This window comes from Halichoerus grypus, chromosome 1 (genome assembly GCF_964656455.1).
Source record: "Halichoerus grypus chromosome 1, mHalGry1.hap1.1, whole genome shotgun sequence".
In the NCBI taxonomy this organism is placed as follows: domain Eukaryota; kingdom Metazoa; phylum Chordata; class Mammalia; order Carnivora; family Phocidae; genus Halichoerus; species Halichoerus grypus.
Genome location: NC_135712.1, coordinates 198,365,025 through 198,383,489, shown reverse-complemented (window position 1 = coordinate 198,383,489; position 18,465 = coordinate 198,365,025). Strand labels below are relative to the sequence as shown.

At 62.9% G+C, this 18,465-nt stretch overlaps 1 protein-coding gene across 1 annotated transcript in view; it reads left to right on the top strand.

Annotated features, from left to right (window-relative positions):
• Positions 1-18,465, top strand: part of BSN (bassoon presynaptic cytomatrix protein) — a 91,028-nt gene that overhangs the window by 68,592 nt on the left and 3,971 nt on the right. Inside the window, 9 exon segments of the mRNA XM_036100545.2 lie at positions 1,108-1,554; positions 1,944-8,576; positions 11,299-13,375; positions 13,677-14,000; positions 14,003-14,059; positions 14,062-14,462; positions 14,596-14,695; positions 15,461-15,592; positions 15,866-15,920. Of these exon segments, the coding sequence (XP_035956438.2) occupies positions 1,108-1,554; positions 1,944-8,576; positions 11,299-13,375; positions 13,677-14,000; positions 14,003-14,059; positions 14,062-14,462; positions 14,596-14,695; positions 15,461-15,592; positions 15,866-15,906 (10,212 nt within the window). The 3' untranslated portion in view covers positions 15,907-15,920.

Here is an 18,465-nt window from a genome sequence, read left to right as displayed (position 1 = left end):
GCTCTGTGATCCTGTGGTTCTGTGTCTTGTGTTTCTCCTTAATGGCCCAGCCGAGTGGTCAAGCTGCTGGTGGGATCCTAAGTGTCTGGGCACATGGGATGAGGAGCAGCAGGAAGTCTCTGCCCCCTCCTCTGGTGTGAGAGCAGGCATGGGTGTGTGGTTACCCTCTTTCCCACCTCACCCCTCTGGGCCATGGTAGGGCCTCCAGTCTTGGCAAGAGGAGTCCTGGCTCTGGAGGAAGTTCCTGGGAGACATGGCCCTATCAGCCCCTGACCGGCTACAGGAATCAGCCCCTCAGGGCCTAGGATGCTCAGACCTCACCCCTGTGCAGACAGCTGGAGCTGGGGGAATCAGACTTGGTTTCTGGTGTTCTAGGAACTTCACCACTGATATCCATGTCACACTTGGATGACCAGTTTGGGGCTGTGGACTCCAGGAACGCTTCCTGCCAGCACCCCCAGTGTCTGTCTTCGTCCTGGCTGTGTCTCCAGCCCCCAGCACTGAGCCTGACGGGGGGATGACCCTCAGAGTGGGGGACTGATGGTTGAGGGTTCGGTCCCCACCCAGCTCTGGAGGAAGCAGGGCCCCCGGCCTCAGTGCAGCAGGGGGAGTGCACACAGTCCCCATCGAAGGAATAGTCCAGAGCCCTGGGGGCAGGAGGAGGCTTCCACCTGAGGGTCTTTGCTGACCTTGGACAGGGAGACTTGGGCTGGGGGGTGTGGGCAGAGGGAACTGCTCAGCCCCATCCTCCCAGCAGGGCTTCTCCCAGCCAGCCTCCCCTGGCCCCAGGAGTCTGCAGCCTCCCAGCACAGCCCTTACTTAGGAAGGGTGTGGGGAAGGATGGGGTCTGAGGCCACTCCTGGTTTGCAGGGGCTCTGGACTGCTGGACTCTGCCCCAGTTCCCCCTCTTCCCCAGACTCACGGGCTACCTGTAGCCTCCCCTCCCCCGCAGGTCTCCTTTTCTGGCCAGGTGAAAAAGCTTGCTTCGGTGTCATGCTTTAGAAGATGTTCTGCTTACAATTACAGAAATAGTCATGGAAACATTCTTTGAGTACTTGAGGGTCTTTGTGATTTTCATCAAGCCCCTCCCCTCCCATTTCCTTACAGAAAACCGAGTGGCTCTGCCTGAACTGCCAAACTAAGCGGCTGCTGGAGGGAAGCCTGGGAGAGCCGACCCCCCTGCCGCTGCCCACCTCTCAGCAGCCCCCTGCAGGGGCCCCTCTCCGGGCACCTGGAGCAGCCCCTCTGAAGCAGAAAGGGCCACAGGGGCCGGGCCAGCCATCAGGCCCCCCGCCTGCCAAGGCCAGTCCCCTGCCCACCAAGCCCAGCCCCCAGGCTAAGCCCCTCAGGGCTTCTGAACCCAGCAGGACCCTGAGTGGTGCCCAGGAAAAGAAGACAGGAATCCCAGCTAAAGCCGAGCCTGGGCCGAAACCACCTCCAGAGACTACCCTGCCCCCTGGGACTCCCAAAGGAAAGACAGGGCCCCGGAGGACTGAACCTGCCACCCCTGTCGTCAGGGCCGTTCCAGAAGTCCCCAAGGGTGGGGAGTCGGAGGTCAGTCTCACTCACTTCTGGGACCCTAGCTCTCAGGTGGGATGGTCTAGGGAAAGGCTTGGTTCTCTGGGACGTAGGCCTGGGGCAGGCCCCTTGGGGCCGCGGAGGAGGTAAGGGATGCCTGGATGAGGCCCTGGTGGGCCTGTGAGTTCTAGGCTAGCCCTGTGTCTGGCACGTGGTTGAATACTTTGGTGGGTTTTGCTCCCATTTGATCTAATAAAGTTTCTCTTTGAGAAACTTCTCTTTGAGGGTGCTTGGGGTTTCCAAGGCCAGAGAAATGGAGGACGGTGGGCCATGATCCCCTGGGCAGTGGAGGGCCCCTTCCTCGGGCTTCCCCAGCGAGCTGTCTGCCACAGGGAGGCAAGTGTCTGCTTCTCGCCCTGCTGCAGGAGCTGGTGGGCAAGCCATCCTCTCAGGACCCGTCCCGGAGCCCACAGAGCCTCAGCGACACAGGCTACTCCTCCGACGGCATCTCCAGCTCCCAGAGCGAGATCACAGGCATCGTACGGCACGAGGTGGAGCAGCTGGACAGCGCGGGGGTGACAGGGCCGCGCCCGCCCAGCCCCTCCGAGCTCCACAAGGTGGGGAGCAGCATGCGACCTTCGCTGGAGGCCCAGGGCCCGGCCCCCAGGGGCGAGCCGAGCAAGCCGCCCAGGAGCCGTAGGGACGAGCAGAAGCGGAGGCCCCACTCCTTGTCCATCATGCCTGAGGCCTATGACTCCGACGAGGAGCTAGAGGATATCCTGGAGGAAGAGGAAGACTCCCTGGAGTGGGGGCACCAGAGGGAGCAGCAGGATGCAGCCGAGTCCTCAGATGACTTCGGCAGCCAGCTGAGACACGACTACGTGGAGGACAGCAGCGAGGGTGGCTTGTCCCCTCTCCCACCCCAGCCCCCAGCCCGGGCCGCAGAACTGACTGACGAGGAGTTCATGCGACGGCAGATACTGGAGATGAGCGCCGAGGAAGACAACCTGGAAGAGGAGGACACCGCCGCCTCCGGCCACGGCCTGGCCAAACCTAGCGCCCAGAAGGGCGGCCCCAGGCCCCGGCCCGAGCCCAGCCAAGACCCAGCGGCTCCGCCTAAGAGACGTCTGCCGCACAACGCCACCACGGGCTACGAGGAGCTGCTCCCTGAGGGAGGCCCAGCCGAGGCCGACGACAGCACCGGGGCCCTGCAGGGGGGGCTGCGCCGCTTCAAGACCATTGAGCTCAACAGCACGGGCAGCTATGGCCACGAGCTGGACCTGGGCCAAGGCCCTGACCCCAGCCTGGAGCGGGAGCCCGAGCTGGAGATGGAGAGCCTGACGGGCTCGCCCGAGGACCGCTCCCGCGGGGAGCACTCCTCCACGCTGCCGGCCTCCACGCCCAGCTACACTTCCGGCACCTCTCCCACCTCCCTGTCCTCACTGGAGGAGGACAGCGACAGCAGCCCCAGCCGCCGGCAGCGGCTGGAAGAAGCAAAGCAGCAGCGCAAGGCCCGGCACCGCTCCCACGGGCCCCTGCTGCCCACCATCGAGGACTCCTCGGAGGAGGAGGAGCTGCGGGAGGAGGAGGAGCTGCTGCGGGAGCAGGAGAAGATGCGGGAGGTAGAGCAGCAGCGCATCCGCAGCACTGCCCGCAAGACGCGGCGAGACAAGGAAGAGCTGCGGGCCCAGCGGCGGCGTGAGCGCTCCAAGACTCCCCCGAGCAACCTGTCACCCATCGAGGATGCCTCCCCAACGGAGGAGCTGAGGCAGGCGGCCGAGATGGAGGAGCTCCATCGCTCCTCCTGCTCCGAGTACTCGCCCTCCCCTTCCCTCGACTCAGAGGCTGAAGCCCTGGACGGTGGCCCCAGCCGGCTCTACAAGTCGGGCAGTGAGTACAACCTGCCCACCTTCATGTCCCTCTACTCGCCAACTGAGACGCCCTCGGGCGGTGCGGCCACTCCCGGCGCGGGCCGGCCCCTCAAGAGCGCGGAAGAGGCCTATGAGGAGATGATGCGCAAGGCCGAGCTGCTCCAGCGGCAGCAGGGGCAGGTGGCCGGCGGCCCCTCTCAGCCCACCGGCCCCCGGAGCCAGGGTGCCTTTGAGTACCAGGACACCCCCGACCAAGACTATGGCCGGGCTGCGCAGCCTGCCCCCGAGGGCACACCGGCCAGCCTGGGGGCCGCCGTGTACGAGGAGATCCTTCAGACGTCACAGAGCATTGCCCGCATGCGGCAGGCCTCCTCCCGGGACCTGGCCTTTGCCGAGGACAAGAAGAAGGAGAAGCAGTTTCTGAATGCCGACAGTGCGTACATGGACCCAATGAAGCAGAATGGCGGCCCACTCACGCCTGGCACCAGTCCCACCCAGCTCGCTGCCCCCGTGTCCTTCTCCACCTCCACCTCCTCAGACAGTAGTGGTGGCCGAGTCATTCCTGATGTCCGCGTTACTCAGCATTTTGCAAAGGAGCCTCAGGACCCTCTCAAGCTTCACAGCTCCCCTGCATCCCCCAGCTCTGCCTCCAAGGAGGTAGGCGTATCTTTCTCCCAGGGCCCTGGCGCCCCGGCCAGCACAGCCGTGGCTCCTTGTCCCGCCAGCCTGTCACGAGGTTACATGACTCCCACCTCCCCAGCAGGCTCTGAGCGCAGCCCTTCACCATCTTCTGTAGGCCGTAGCTACGGACAGAGCCCAGCCACTGCAAACTATGGGTCCCAAACTGAGGAGCTACCCGCGGCCCTCGGCGGCCCCACTGCCGGTGGACGGGTTGCCAGAGACAAGCCCCTGAGTGTGAGTGACGGGGAGAGCGGCCCCCACAAGGCCTCCCGGGGCTATGCCTACTTCACGGGCTCCAGCCCACCTCTCTCTCCATCTTCTCCCTCAGAGAGTCCCACGTTCTCCCCTGGCAAGCTGGGCCCGAGGGCCACAGCCGAGTTCTCTACACAGACGCCAAGCCCGACCCCGGCCTTGGACATGCCTCGGAGCCCTGGTGCCCTGACCCCAGCACCCATGGTGGCTCAGGGCACACAAACGCCACACCGACCCAGCACACCTCGCCTGGTGTGGCAGCAGTCCTCTCGGGAGGCCCCCTTTATGGTCATCACTTTAGCATCAGACGCCTCCGGCCAGACCAGAATGGTACACGCCAGTGCCTCCACCTCCCCAGTGTGTTCGCCCACCACCCACAGCTACAGCCAGACGACACCTCCCAGTGCGTCCCAGCTGCCCCCAGAGCCGCCCGGGCCCCCTGGCTTCCCACGGGCACCCAGCGCTGGTGCGGACGGGCCCTTGGCAGTATATGGCTGGGGCGCCCTCCCTGCTGAGAACATCTCCCTGTGCCGGATCTCCTCTGTCCCTGGAACGTCTAGGGTGGAGCCAGGCCCCAGACCTCCGGGCAGTGCCGTGGTAGACCTTCGCACAGCTGTCAAGCCCACACCCATCATCCTTACTGACCAGGGCATGGACCTGACCTCTCTTGCCGTGGAAGCAAGGAAGTATGGCCTTGCCCTGGATCCAATCCCAGGACGGCAGTCGACTGCTGTGCAGCCTTTGGTCATCAACCTCAACGCCCAGGAGCAGACCCATGCCTTCCTCAGCACCTCCACCACCGTGAGCATCACCATGGCCTCATCTGTGCTCATGGCTCAGCAAAAGCAGCCTGTGGTCTATGGAGACCCCTTCCAGAGCCGGCTTGACTTTGGCCAGGGTGCGGGTAGCCCCGTGTGTCTGGCCCAGGTCAAGCAGGTAGAGCAGGCTGTCCAGACAGCTCCGTACCGAGGTGGGCCCCGTGGAAGACCTAGGGAGCCCAAGTTTGCCAGGTATAACCTGCCCAACCAGGTAGCACCTCTAGCCAGAAGGGATGTTTTAATCACTCAGATGGGCACTGCCCAGAGTGTTGGCCTCAAATCAGGTCCAGTGCCAGAGCCGGGCGCTGAACCCCACCGGGCTGCCCCCCCAGAGCTGCGGTCACACGCTATGCCCGGTGCCAGGAAGCCACACACAGTGGTGGTGCAGATGGGAGAGGGCACGGCAGGCACTGTGACCACACTGCTCCCGGAGGAGCCCGCAGGTGCCCTGGACCTCACCGGGATGAGGCCTGAGAGCCAGATGGCATGCTGTGACATGGTCTACAAGTTCCCCTTTGGCAGTAGCTGCACGGGCACCTTCCACCCCACGCCCAGCGCACCTGAGAAGAGTGTGGCGGACATTGCCCCACCTGGCCAAAGCGGTGGCCCCTTCTACAGTCCCCGGGACCCTGAGCCTCCTGAGCCCCCCACCTACCGGGCACAGGGGGTAGCGGGGCCTGGGCCCCACGAGGAGCAGAGGCCCTACCCACAGGGCCTCCACGGCAGGCTATACTCCTCCATGTCTGACACCAATTTGGCTGAGGCTGGCCTCAACTACCATGCGCACAGGATTGGGCAGCTCTTCCAGGGCCCTGGACGAGACTCCGCTGTGGATCTCAGTTCACTGAAGCACTCCTACAGCCTGGGCTTTGTGGATGGACGCTACCTTGGGCAGGGCTTGCAGTATGGCTCATACACAGACCTGCGTCATCCCACGGACGTTTTGACTCACCCGCTTCCCATGCGGCGCTACAGTTCGGTGTCAAACATCTACTCAGACCACAGGTATGGCCCGCGGGGAGATGCCGCTGGCTTCCAGGAGGCCAGCCTGGCCCAGTACAGTGCCACCACCGCCCGCGAGATCAGCCGCATGTGTGCTGCCCTCAACTCCATGGACCAGTATGGAGGGCGGCACGGCAGCGGTGGCGGTGGCCCCGACCTCATGCAGTATCAGCCTCAGCCCGGGCCTGGGCTCAGCGCCCCCCAGGGTCTGGCTCCCCTCAGACCCGGCCTCCTTGGCAACCCCACCTTCCCAGAGGGCCACCCAGGTCCTGGGAACCTGGCCCAGTACCGGCCTCCGGTCGGCCAGGGAACGGCAATCAGACAGCTGCTGCCATCCACAGCCACCGTGCGCGCAGCCGACGGCATGATCTACTCAACTATCAACACTCCAATTGCTGCCACACTGCCCATAACCACCCAGCCCGCCTCGGTACTGCGGCCCATGGTGCGCCGCGGCATGTACAGGCCTTACGTGTCCGGCGGAGTCACAGCCGTGCCGCTCACCAGCCTGACGCGCATGCCCGTGATTGCCCCCCGGATACCTCTTGGGCCCACAGGGCTGTACCGATATCCTGCACCAAGCAGATTCCCCACTGCTTCCAGTGTTCCACCTGCTGAGGGTCCTGTCTACCTGGGTAAACCCGCTGCTGCCAAGGCCCCAGGGGCTGGGGGCCCACCAAGGCCAGAGCTGCCTGCAGGGGCGGTTCGGGAAGAGCCTCTCTCCACAGCCACCCCTGCTGCCGCCAAGGAGGCCCTAGCAGCCCCGGCCCCAGCCCCAGCCCCGCTGGCTGGCCAGAAGCCTCCCGTAGATGCTGCTCCCGGGGGCGGCAGCGGGGCCCTCGGCCGGCCCGGGCTGGAGAAGGAGGACGCCGCGCAGGAGGAGCGGCAGTGGAAGCAGCAGGAGCAGCTGCTGCAGCTGGAGCGGGAGCGGGTGGAGCTGGAGAAGCTGCGGCAGCTGCGGCTGCAGGAAGAGCTGGAGCGGGAGCGCGTGGAGCTGCAGCGGCACCGCGAGGAAGAGCAGCTGCTGGTGCAGCGGGAGCTGCAGGAGCTGCAGACCATCAAGCACCACGTGCTGCAGCAGCAGCAGGAGGAACGGCAGGCTCAGTTCGCCCTGCAGCGTGAGCAGCTAGCACAGCAGCGCCTGCAGCTGGAGCAGATCCAGCAGCTGCAGCAGCAGCTGCAGCAGCAGCTAGAGGAACAGAAGCAGCGGCAGAAGGCCCCCTTCCCCGTGGCCTGCGAGGCGCCTGGCCGGGGGCCTCCCCCAGCTGCCCCGGAGCTGGCTCAGAACGGCCAGTACTGGCCCCCTCTGAGCCACACGGCCTTCATCGCTGTGGCAGGGCCAGAGGGGCCTGGGCAGCCTCGGGAGCCCGGGCTGCATCGGGGCCTCCCCAGCTCGGCCTCGGACATGTCGCTGCAGACTGAGGAGCCGTGGGAGGCGGGCCGCAGTGGCATCAAGAAGCGGCACTCCATGCCTCGCCTGCGGGATGCCTGCGAGCCGGAGTCGGGCCCCGAGCCCTGTGCGGTCCGGAGGATCGCAGACAGCAGCGTGCAGACGGACGACGAGGAGGGCGAAGGCCGCTACCTCCTGAGCCGGCGGCGCCGGGCGCGGCGGAGTGCCGACTGCAGCGTGCAGACTGATGACGAGGACAGTGCTGAGTGGGAGCAGCCCGTGCGCCGCCGCCGGTCCCGTCTGTCCCGCCACTCGGACTCCGGCTCCGACAGCAAGCACGATGCTGCTGCCTCGTCAGCCCCTGCGGCTGCCGCCGCGAAGGCCACGAGCAGCGTGGGCATCCAGACCATCACTGACTGCTCCGTGCAGACGGAGCCCGACCAGCTGCCCAGGGTCTCTCCGGCCATCCACATCACAGCCGCGACCGACCCCAAGGTGGAGATTGTCCGGTACATCTCAGCGCCAGAGAAGACTGGGCGTGGGGAAAGCCTGGCCTGCCAGACGGAGCCCGAGGGGCAGGCCCAGGGTGTGGCTGGGCCACAGCTGGTAGGGCCGACCGCCATCAGCCCCTACCTGCCCGGCATCCAGATCGTCACCCCTGGGCCCCTGGGCAGATTCGAAAAAAAGAAGCCGGATCCCCTGGAGATTGGATACCAGGCCCAGCTGCCCCCGGAGTCCCTGTCCCAGCTTGTGAGCCGCCAGCCTCCCAAGTCCCCCCAGGTCCTCTACTCACCGGTCTCACCCCTATCCCCACACCGGCTCCTGGACACCTCCTTTGCTTCTAGTGAGAGGCTGAACAAGGCTCACGTGAGTCCCCAGAAGCACTTCACGGCTGACAGCGCTCTCCGCCAGCAGACGCTGCCTCGCCCCATGAAGACCCTGCAGCGGTCCTTGTCCGACCCTAAGCCCCTCAGCCCCACCGCCGAGGAGTCTGCCAAAGAGAGGTTCTCCCTCTACCAGCACCAGGGGGGACTGGGTAGCCAGGTATGGGCACAGGGGCTGGTCCAGGGTGGGACAGGGGTCTCTGTCTAGCCTGGGGGCCCCACAGGGAGGGGTATCTCCTGGGGGGGCGGTGGTGGAGTCACCTCCAGCTCCAGAGGCTCAGAGGAAGGAGTTGAGGATGAGGGCTGGAACTTCCTTCGGTGGAGCCTGCAGCCTGGCAAGGATATCTGGGCAAATACACACTCGCACGCTGGCCCCCACAGCCACCCATCCATACACCACTGGAAACTTCAGCCTTCCCTCAGCACTGCCTCTTCACGGCCCATACCTGCTCCAGCCCCTACCACGTCCCCACCCCAGACCGGGCCCCTCCCATTCCAAACCTCTACTGTGGATGTTGCCTTAGAAAATCAGCAACACGGACCCAGCTGGACCGCTCCCTACTCCCCAGCCCCGGCCCGGCTGCCATGGCCCCACAGGAAGCCCAAACCTCTGGGCCTAGCATTCAAGGTCCATCCCAATAGGCTGCAGCGTGCTCTTTGTCTTATCTTGTCCCCTGCCCTTCTCTGGCCCTCAATAAATCTGCTTACACTCCTGTTTGCTCCCCTAGGCAGGGAACCCTGCAGCATAAACCTACCCTTGCCTGTGGCTTTAATTGCCAAACGGTGCCCTGGGACTGGGCGAGGTGGCCTGCTGTGGGCTGCTGTGCAGGGGGAGATGGGAGTTGCAAGGGCCCAATGCCAAGGATTTTGAGTGCCAGGCTGAGGAGCGTGGGCTTTTCTCATAGGCCCTTGGAGCCTCTGGAGGTTTTAGGCAGGTGAGACAGGGCAAGATGGGTGTTTTTGTTTTTTTTTTAAAGATTTTATCTATTTGAGAGAGAGAGTATGAGTGGGGGGTAGGGGCAGAGGGAGAGGGGGAAGCAGACTCCCCACTGAGCAGGGAGCCCGACGTGGGGCTCAATCCCAGGACCCCAAGATCAAGACCTAAGCCGAAGGCAGACGCTTAACCAACTGAGCCACTCAGGTGCCCCAAGATGGGTATTTTAGAAAGCTTCCTGGGCAGAATGTGGGCAGATGGGCTGAAAGACCACACAACGGCCCTGGGGGGAAAGGGTAGGAACCAGAGGCATTGTGAGGTATGTATACCTGTTTTCTGGGTGTGATGCAGAGAGGAGAGGGTGGGGCCTGGAGGTGATGAGCTTAGGTAGTGGAGAACCCTGGGGTGTGCAGGCCAGAGAGCATGGTGGTGGGATCAGGAGTGTGGGCTAGCCGTGTGGTGCCATGGCATGATGGGGACTCATGGTGAGCAATGAAAATAACAAAAGATGAACAATAGAGTGAGGAGTTCAAAAAGTGAAATTTATTGGAGCGCCCGGGTAGCTGAGTCGGTTAATCGTCCGACTCTTCATCTCAGCTCAGGTCTTGATCTCAGGGCTGTGAGTTCAAGCCGCACAATGGGCTCCATGCCCAAAGTGAAATTTATTTATTTATTTATTTACTTATTTATTTGTTTATTTATTTATTTTTAAAAGACTTTATTTATTTATGTGACACAGAGAGAGCACAAGCAGAGGGAGAGGGAGAAGCAGGCTCCCCGCTGAGCAGAGAGCCCGACATGAGGCTCGATCCCAGGCCCCTGGGATCATGACCTGAACCGAAGGCAGACGCTTAACTGGCTGAGCCACCCAGGCATCCCACGAAATTTACTGTTAAAGGCCCACCCATTGTTCTAAGGTTCTGGGGCACACTATCATTTCCTTTATGATGATGTATGGTGAGAGTGGGTGGGAGGTTTTTATGTAGTTTCTTGGCAAGGTAAAAAGTAAGAAGCCCAATGTCAGGCCCTAGTGTATTTGGGGGACTTGGGTGGTTCATAAAAACCCAAAGGCCTGGTGGGGCACTCTGGGAAGGCTAAGAGCTAGAAACAAAGGCCCCGGTGTAAACTTTCCAGCGATATGGACCTTCAGGCAACATGGGACGTCAGGGCGGGTGAGGAGAGCTGCACAGAGGGTAGCGTTAGGGAGCCTGGACCAGGAAGCCATGCAGAGATAGGGCCGGAGAGGCCCTGGAGGGGAGCTGGCAGTCCCAGAGAGTGGTGGGCTCACAGGGATGTAGAAGGAACTGGGGGCCAGGCTGAGAGCACAGTCCAGAGGGTTTGGCAGAGGGTGGCTCAGGACAGCTGGGTGGACAGGCCACTTAGAAGAGGAGTAGGGCAGGAGGCAAGGAAAGACCCAGAGCCTGCAGTAACTGGCATACAGTCAGCACGTGCCCCTTCCCATGATCTTCTAGGGAGCCTGCTGGGCACCCAGGAAGCATTCCATTTCTGTCCATGGCCCTCCACTTGCCCTTGGTCCCCACCGGCTGCTACACCTAACCCCAGAGCCAGACTGTACCCTCCTCACCTCAGGACACTCAGTGGGAGACAGAGGGTGGCCAGCCCACAGGACACAGGCAGGGGATCTCAGAGCCCCTGTGTACTAGAGGTTCTCAGAGGCAAGCCAGTCCTAGAGACCAGCACAGAGGGGCATCTGCTCCTCCCCTCCCCTGCCGCTGCCCAGAATGCTGGGAGGGAGAAAGGCTGTGAAAGGATCGCCGGCCAGTGGTGATCTCCACCAAGCGGGGACAGGGCCGGCCTCAAGGCTGCCTGGTGAATCAGAGAAACCACTGTATGGAGGCCAGCCCAAGCCAGGGATCTTCCACCTTTTGCCCCACCAAGTCACCCACACCTTGGGTCTCAGTGCTGCCCGCCCTTCCCTCTGTCTCAGGTGTCGGCGCTGCCACCCAACGGCCTGGTCCGCAAGGTGAAGCGGACACTGCCCAGCCCCCCTCCAGAGGAGGCTCACCTGCCCCTGGCTGGCCAGGCCCCCCCACAGCTGTATGCGGCCAGCCTGCTGCAGCATGGGCTGGCGGGGCCCACCGCTGTCCCTGCCACCAAGGCCAGCCTGCTCCGGGACCTGGACCGGGACCTGCGGCTGGTGGAGCATGAGTCCACCAAGCTGCGCAAGAAGCAAGCGGAGCTGGACGAGGAGGAGAAGGAGATCGACGCCAAGCTCAAGTACCTGGAGCTGGGCATCACACAGCGGAAAGAGTCTCTGGCCAAAGACCGAGGCGGCCGTGACTACCCGCCCTTGCGTGGGCTCGGTGAGCATCGTGACTACTTGTCGGACAGCGAGCTCAACCAGCTGCGGCTCCAGGGCTGTGCCACTCCTGCCGGCCAGTACGCAGACTTCCCTGTCACTGCCGCTGCTCCTGCCACCCCCTCCGGCCCCACTGCCTTCCAACAGCCCCGGTTCCCACCTCCGGCCCCGCAGTACACTGCAGGCAGTGGTGGGCCAACCCAGAACGGATTCCCGGCCCACCAAGCACCCACCTACCCTGGCCCCAGCACATACCCAGCACCTGCCTTTCCTCCTGGCACCAGTTACCCAGCTGAGCCTGGCCTGCCAGGCCAACAGGCTTTCCGTCCCACAGGCCATTATGCAGCCCAAACACCCATGCCAACCACACAGAGCACTCTTTTCCCAGTCCCGGCCGACAGCCGTGCCCCCCACCAGAAGCCACGCCAGACATCACTGGCCGACTTGGAACAGAAGGTGCCCACTAACTATGAGGTGATCGCCAGCCCTGTCGTGGCCATGTCCTCAGGCGCATCTGAAAGCAGCTACAGCGGCCCAGCAGCGAGCGGCAGCTACGAGCAAGGCAAAGCTGCTGAGCCGCCCCGGGCCAGCGACCGTAGCAGCGTGAGCCTGAGCTCAGCCTCCACCTACCCCTCTGACTCCCACTACACCAGCCTGGAGCAGAATGTCCCCCGGAACTATGTGATGATTGACGACATCAGTGAGCTGACCAAGGACAGCACCTCCACTGCCCCCGAGAGCCAGCGACTGGAGCCCCTGGGGCCGAGCAGCAGCGGGCGTCCTGGCAAAGAGCCCGGAGAACCAGGCATCCTGGAGGGGTCTGTACTGCCCTGCTGCTACACCAGAGGGGAGGAAGAATCCGAGGAGGACTCTTACGACCCCCGTGGGAAGAGTGGCCACCACCGGAGTGTGGAGAGCAATGGCCGACCAACCAGTGCCCACTACTACGGTGACAGCGACTACAGACACGGGGCTCGAGCAGAGAAGTACGGTCCGGGCCCCATGGGGCCCAAGCATCCCTCCAAGAGCCTGGCACCAGCTGCCATCTCCTCAAAGCGCAGCAAGCACCGGAAGCAGGGCATGGAGCAAAAGATCTCCAAGTTCTCACCTATCGAAGAGGCCAAGGACGTGGAGTCGGATCTGGCCTCCTACCCCTCCCCTGCAGTCAGCAGCAGCCTAGCCTCTCGGGGCAGGAAGTTCCAGGACGAAATCACCTACGGGCTCAAGAAGAACGTGTACGAGCAGCAGAGGTACTATGGGGTGTCCAGCCGGGACCCAGTGGAGGAGGACGACCGCATGTATGGAGGGAGCGGACGGTCCCGGGTGGCATCTGCATACAGTGGGGAGAAGCTGTCCAGCCATGACTTCGGTGGCCGGGGCAAAGGATATGAGCGGGAACGGGAAGCCGTGGAGCGACTTCAAAAAGCAGGCCCCAAGCTCTCATCCCTGAGCATGGCCCACGGCCGGGCCCGGCCCCCCATGCGGAGCCAGACCTCTGAAGAGGAGAGCCCCGTCAGCCCCTTGGGGCGGCCCCGCCCTGCCGGCGGCCCCCTTCCTCCTGGGGACACCTGCCCACAGTTCTGCTCCAGCCACTCCATGCCTGACGTCCAGGAGCACGTCAAGGACGGGCCTCGGGCCCACACATATAAGCGTGAGGAGGGCTACATCCTGGATGACTCCCACTGCGTAGTTTCCGACAGCGAAGGTAATGGCAGCCAGGGGTGATTTCTGCAGCTGCTCGGCACCCCGGGGGGCCTGCCCGCCCATGGGGCCCTGGGCCCTGAGATGTCCCAGAGGGGCCTGACTTGGCGCCTCATCCAGTGGGGGCCGTGCTGCAGGCGGCTCCACCCGCGCCCTGGCCCTGGTTGTGGGGGGGCGGGCTGGGGGCCTAGTGTTAATGCTTGTGGCTGTGGCGCCCACTCTCTGGTTTCCTTGCATGGCTTCAGCTGGGCCTCCCCCTGCGGCCAGCCCGGGGGTTGATGGTGTTCTATTTTTGGTCTCTGAAGCGTATCACCTGGGCCAGGAGGAGACAGACTGGTTTGATAAGCCCCGGGATGCCCGCTCTGACCGGTTCAGGCACCACGGGGGCCATGCAGTCTCCTCCTCCTCCCAGAAGCGAGGCCCTGCCAGGCACAGCTACCACGACTACGATGAGCCCCCCGAGGAGGGCCTGTGGCCCCATGATGAGGGTGGCCCGAGCCGCCACGCCTCAGCCAAGGAACACCGGCACCACGGTGACCACGGGCGGCACTCAGGCCGCCACGCTGGCGAGGAGCCGGGCCGGCGTGCTGCCAAACCACATGCTCGGGACCTGGGTCGCCACGAGGCCCGGCCCATCCTCAGCCCAGCCCTGCCCCGGCCATGCAGAAGAAGGGTCAGCCTGGGTACCCAGCTCCGCTGAATACTCACAGCCAGCTCGTGCCCCGTCAGCGTACCATCACGCCTCTGACAGCAAGAAGGGCTCCCGGCAGGCCCACACGGGGCCCGCTACGCCGCAGCCAAAGCCAGAGCCCCAGCCGCAGCCGCAAGGTCGGCAGGCAGCTCCCGGGCCGCAGCAGTCACAGCCGCCGCCATCGAGGCAGACCCCCTCGGCGACAGTATCGCGCCAGCCACCGACACAGCAGCAGCAGCAAGGTCTTGGGGCGCAGCCGCCCCAGCAGGCCCCGGTGCAGGCCCGGCTGCAGCAGCAGGGCCAGCCAGCTGCCCGGGGCCCGGCCCCTGCTGCCAGCCAGCCGGCAGGGAAGGCTCAGCCGGGCCCCACAACAGCCTCGGGCCCCCAGGCAGCAGGACCGGTAAGTAGGGCTCCAGCACACGGATCCTACCCAGGGCAGGTGCTGCTGCTGCAGCTGGGACACACCCTCGGTTCCCGGATGGGCGTGGGCAGGGCCGTCGGACGCTATCTCAGCTGTGGGTTCTGTGTTGCAGCCACGGGCAGAGCAGGCAAATGGCTCTAAAGGGACAGCCAAGGCACCCCCACAGGGGAGGTCTCCTCAGGCCCAACCGCCACCAGGACCTGGACCTGCAGGTGAGCCTATATTTTGGTGCCCTCAGCCATGGCCCAGAATTCCTGGTCTGCCCTCTCCCTGCACCCACCGGCGCCCTGAGCTCCCCCTGCACCGCATACCCGCACTGCTCCCCGAGAAGGTGCCCAGGGCTCTGCAGACCTTCCCAACAGAAAACGAGCCTGGGGTTAGAATGAGCTAGTGGTTGGGCGCCTGGGTGGCTCAGTGGGTTGGGCGTCCGACTCTTGGTTTCTGCTCAGGTCATGATCTCATGGCTCGTGGGTTATGGGATCGGGCTCCACACTCTGTGGGGAGTCTGCTTGAAGATTCTCTCCCTCTGGCCCCTCCCCCCATGCGTGTTCTCTCTCTCTCTCCCTCTCTCCCTAAAATAAATAAATAAATCTTAAAAAACAAAACAAAAGAATGAGCTAGTGGGGTCACCAGCACTGGGGCCTTCAGGCCCAGGCAGCTCTGGGCAGGGAACCTGGAAGGGACTGGTAAGTGCAGGGCCAGGACCACAGCTTCTTACTAGCTCTTTCCTTCCCCTTCTCTCCTCCCTTCTGTCTTTCCATCCTCCTCTTCTCCTTCCTTACTTGCCTCAATTTCCCTTTTTCTGCTTCCTTCCACCTCTCTAACTTCCTGTTCTTACACCTCTCTCTTCATTACTCTCTCCTCCTCCTCACCCTCCCACCTCACGGCTGCTCATGTTCAGATTCCTCAGGGTCGCTTTCCCACTCAGAGCCTGAAGGGCCAAGCCTGCCTTCTGACGGTGGTTTCTTTCCCCCTAGGCATGAAGGCCGGAGCCAGGCCTGGAGGGACCCCAGGGGCTCCTGCCGGCCAGCCAGGCGCCGATGGTGAGAGCGTGCTCTCCAAAATCCTCCCTGGTGGGGCAGCAGAGCAGGCCGGCAAGCTGACGGAAGGTAAGTACTGCCTGTAGCTGGGTCCGTGGTGGGCAGCTGCCCCGGGGCCCTACTGTGGCCGAGGTTGGGTCTGGGCAATGATGGCGGGCTCAGCCAGTCAGCCACAGGCGAGCCTCAAGGTCTACCTGCCGCTGCGCAGTGGCTATCTTGCAGCAGTGGGGGGAGGGGGTGTCCCTGCCCCTGGGCTGGGCTTGGCTTCACCGTGCCAAATGGCCCCGACTCGGAGGGAGTCTAGGCCAATTTCCTGATGCCTCTCTCCTTTTTCTGTCACAGCTGTCTCTGCTTTTGGCAAAAAGTTCTCCTCATTCTGGTGACCATGCCCTGCAGGGTAAGTATGAGTTGCCTAGACCCAGCCTCCCTTCCTGTGGGGGTGCTGAGGGATCCTCTAGGAGTCTGGTGATGCGGTGGGTGATGCGGCCAGAGCTGCGGTACCCTCTCCTGTGAGTGTGGGAGGAGGAGGAGGAGGAGAAAAGGAGAGACCCAATGCACAGAGAGTCCCTAACATGGGGCCAACTCAATAGAGGTCCCAGCGAAGGGAAGCTAGGGCCAACATGCCCCTGTCCTTTTCCACCACCCCCTACCACCCCCACCCCAGGGCTCTCACAGCCTTGAGTTGGCTTTAGTTTGTAGGTAGGGCCCTCTGGGATGCGGCTCCTTCCCAACCCTCCTCTGTAAATACTCCACAGGCTCTTGAAGAGATGAAGGGAGATGATATCATTGCTGTGGAAAAATCTCTGGAGTCAGAGGCCTGGGCACAGCTCTGGACTCTGCGTATAACAGTGAGTGTCAGGTCCAGGGTAGGGTGGGGCAGAGGAAGGGGTGAAGGTCCAAGGCCTGGCTGACCAGACCCACGTAGCTCCTCCAAGTGTGAACTGGGAGGAGGCTGGTGGGCTTCCTTCAGCTGTGATGGGTCTGGCAGCTACCCGAGAGGCAGAGACCCCTGGGCTGGCTGAGATGACTCAGGTAGTAACCTTGGGGAAGGACCCAGCAGAGCCAACCGTGCCCCTCAACTTGGGGGCTGTGCACTGGGCACCATTCCAAAGCCCCTTCCCCTGAGTCTGGTGCTGGTGACTTTGCCCCAGACAGTCGGGTAAGGCCAGAGTCCCCAACCCTGCCGAGCTCAGCAGCCATGGGCCTGAGCTTCAAACACCGTTGACTTCAGAGGCTGAACTCCTGACCTGCCAGATGGGAGAGCAGAATGAGAAGCAAGGCAGACGGAAATAGAACAGAGAGGAGGGGGAGGTCACTGGACAGGCAGGCGGTCTCAGCCCCCAGACAGGTCAGCCCAGGGAGAGAGTGGAAGGGCCTCCGCATGGGAGCCTTGGCTCTGTGTGAGCTGCAGTGGCCAACACGGGGTGAGAAGCCTCCTCCCGGAGCCCTCTCTGGCCTCAGCCCTGCCTCTATGGCAGAGGAGGAGGCCGTGCGTCCTCCAGGATGGCGGGGAGGGTAGCCTGGCTAGTGGCGCTGCTCTGTGACCAGCCAGGGACCACCTTCTACCATCCCGTAAGCCTGGGACCCTCTCCCTTCCCTTCCTTTGCCGCCTCTCGGCTCTAGAGCACAGAGGTTTGGACGCTTCTCACGGTGAGCAGGCACGTGTGTGGCAGGGCCAGAGAGGCAGCGAGCAGATCACAAGGGAGCCCAGGCAAGGGCTGCTTGTAGGAAGGAGCTGGGTGTACTTTCCAAAGGGCTGCCTGTCTGGGGGAACAATGGGGGCACCAGAAAGGCCCAGTCTTCCATCCACTTATCCATTTATTCCACAAATGTTTGTCAGGCCCTAGGCGGGTGCCAGGCCCTGTTCCAGGTGCTAGGGATACAGCAGGGAACAAAAGCAAGTCCCTGCCCTCCAAAGCTGACAGTCCATTTCAGGGGGACAGAGAATAAATAAGCTAAAAAAATAAAAAGATTAAACAGGTGATTTCTGAAGGTGATGAGTGTTATGAAGCCAGGGAGGCAGGGTTATGGGCCACCGGGGCTGCTCTGAAGAGAGTGGGCAGTGTGAGGTAAGGCTAGAGGCAGGATGATGTTGGGATGGGACAGGTGGGCTTCGGGACCAGGCAAAAGGCCAGCATGGCCAGAGCCACAGCGGAGGGAAACGGTGTCAGGAGTGAAGTCCCAGGGGGTGGGAGCCAGCTCCGGTGGGCTTTGTAGGCCAAAGTAAAGAGCCCAGAATTTATTCAAATTACAGTAGCCACAGTGCGGCTCCCCCAGCGTTCTTCCTGCCTTCAGCCCATGACGGCGGGCTCCCTGCCACTTTCCCACCCAGCCGGATGTTTCCTCGGAGTTGCCCCGGAACAGATGTGAAATCAGAAATTGTGCTGAAGGGAAGGAAGGGCAGCCCATGGGCCGGGGCCATGGCGGAACCCACCCTGGGCTTAGGCCTAGGGCTCCGTCACCGAGGAGTGAAAGGAACCACGGGCATGGTTTTGTTCACAAAACCTGGGTGGCCACTGAGATCACTAACTTTGTAGTTAAAGGGGTCTCCCTCAAGTTCTGGCGTTTGGCTAACAATTGGGCCAAGCGGTCAATGCTTCTGTGAGTGCCCGTCCTCTGGTGTCTTCTATGACCGTTTCAGAAGCGGGCTGGGGGAGGCTGGCCCTTTTAAACAAAATCCCATCTTCCTCACTCTGAAGCAACTTATGTTATATTCAAGAAATGTCCCTTCCTGGCCAACTGGATTCTTCTCACTTCCTGTCCTTCTCTTCGTGACCTCAAAATTGCTCAAGCACGCATCTCCCCAAGGCTCAGTAGGTGGGGGGGCCCCCCCCGGGGGGAGGAGGGGTCAGGCCAGCGGTGCATGGCAGGGATGGGAAGCAGCCGTCCACAGTTCTTGACGACATCCTTCTTTCTTTCCTTCTTTCCCTCCGCCTCCCGCC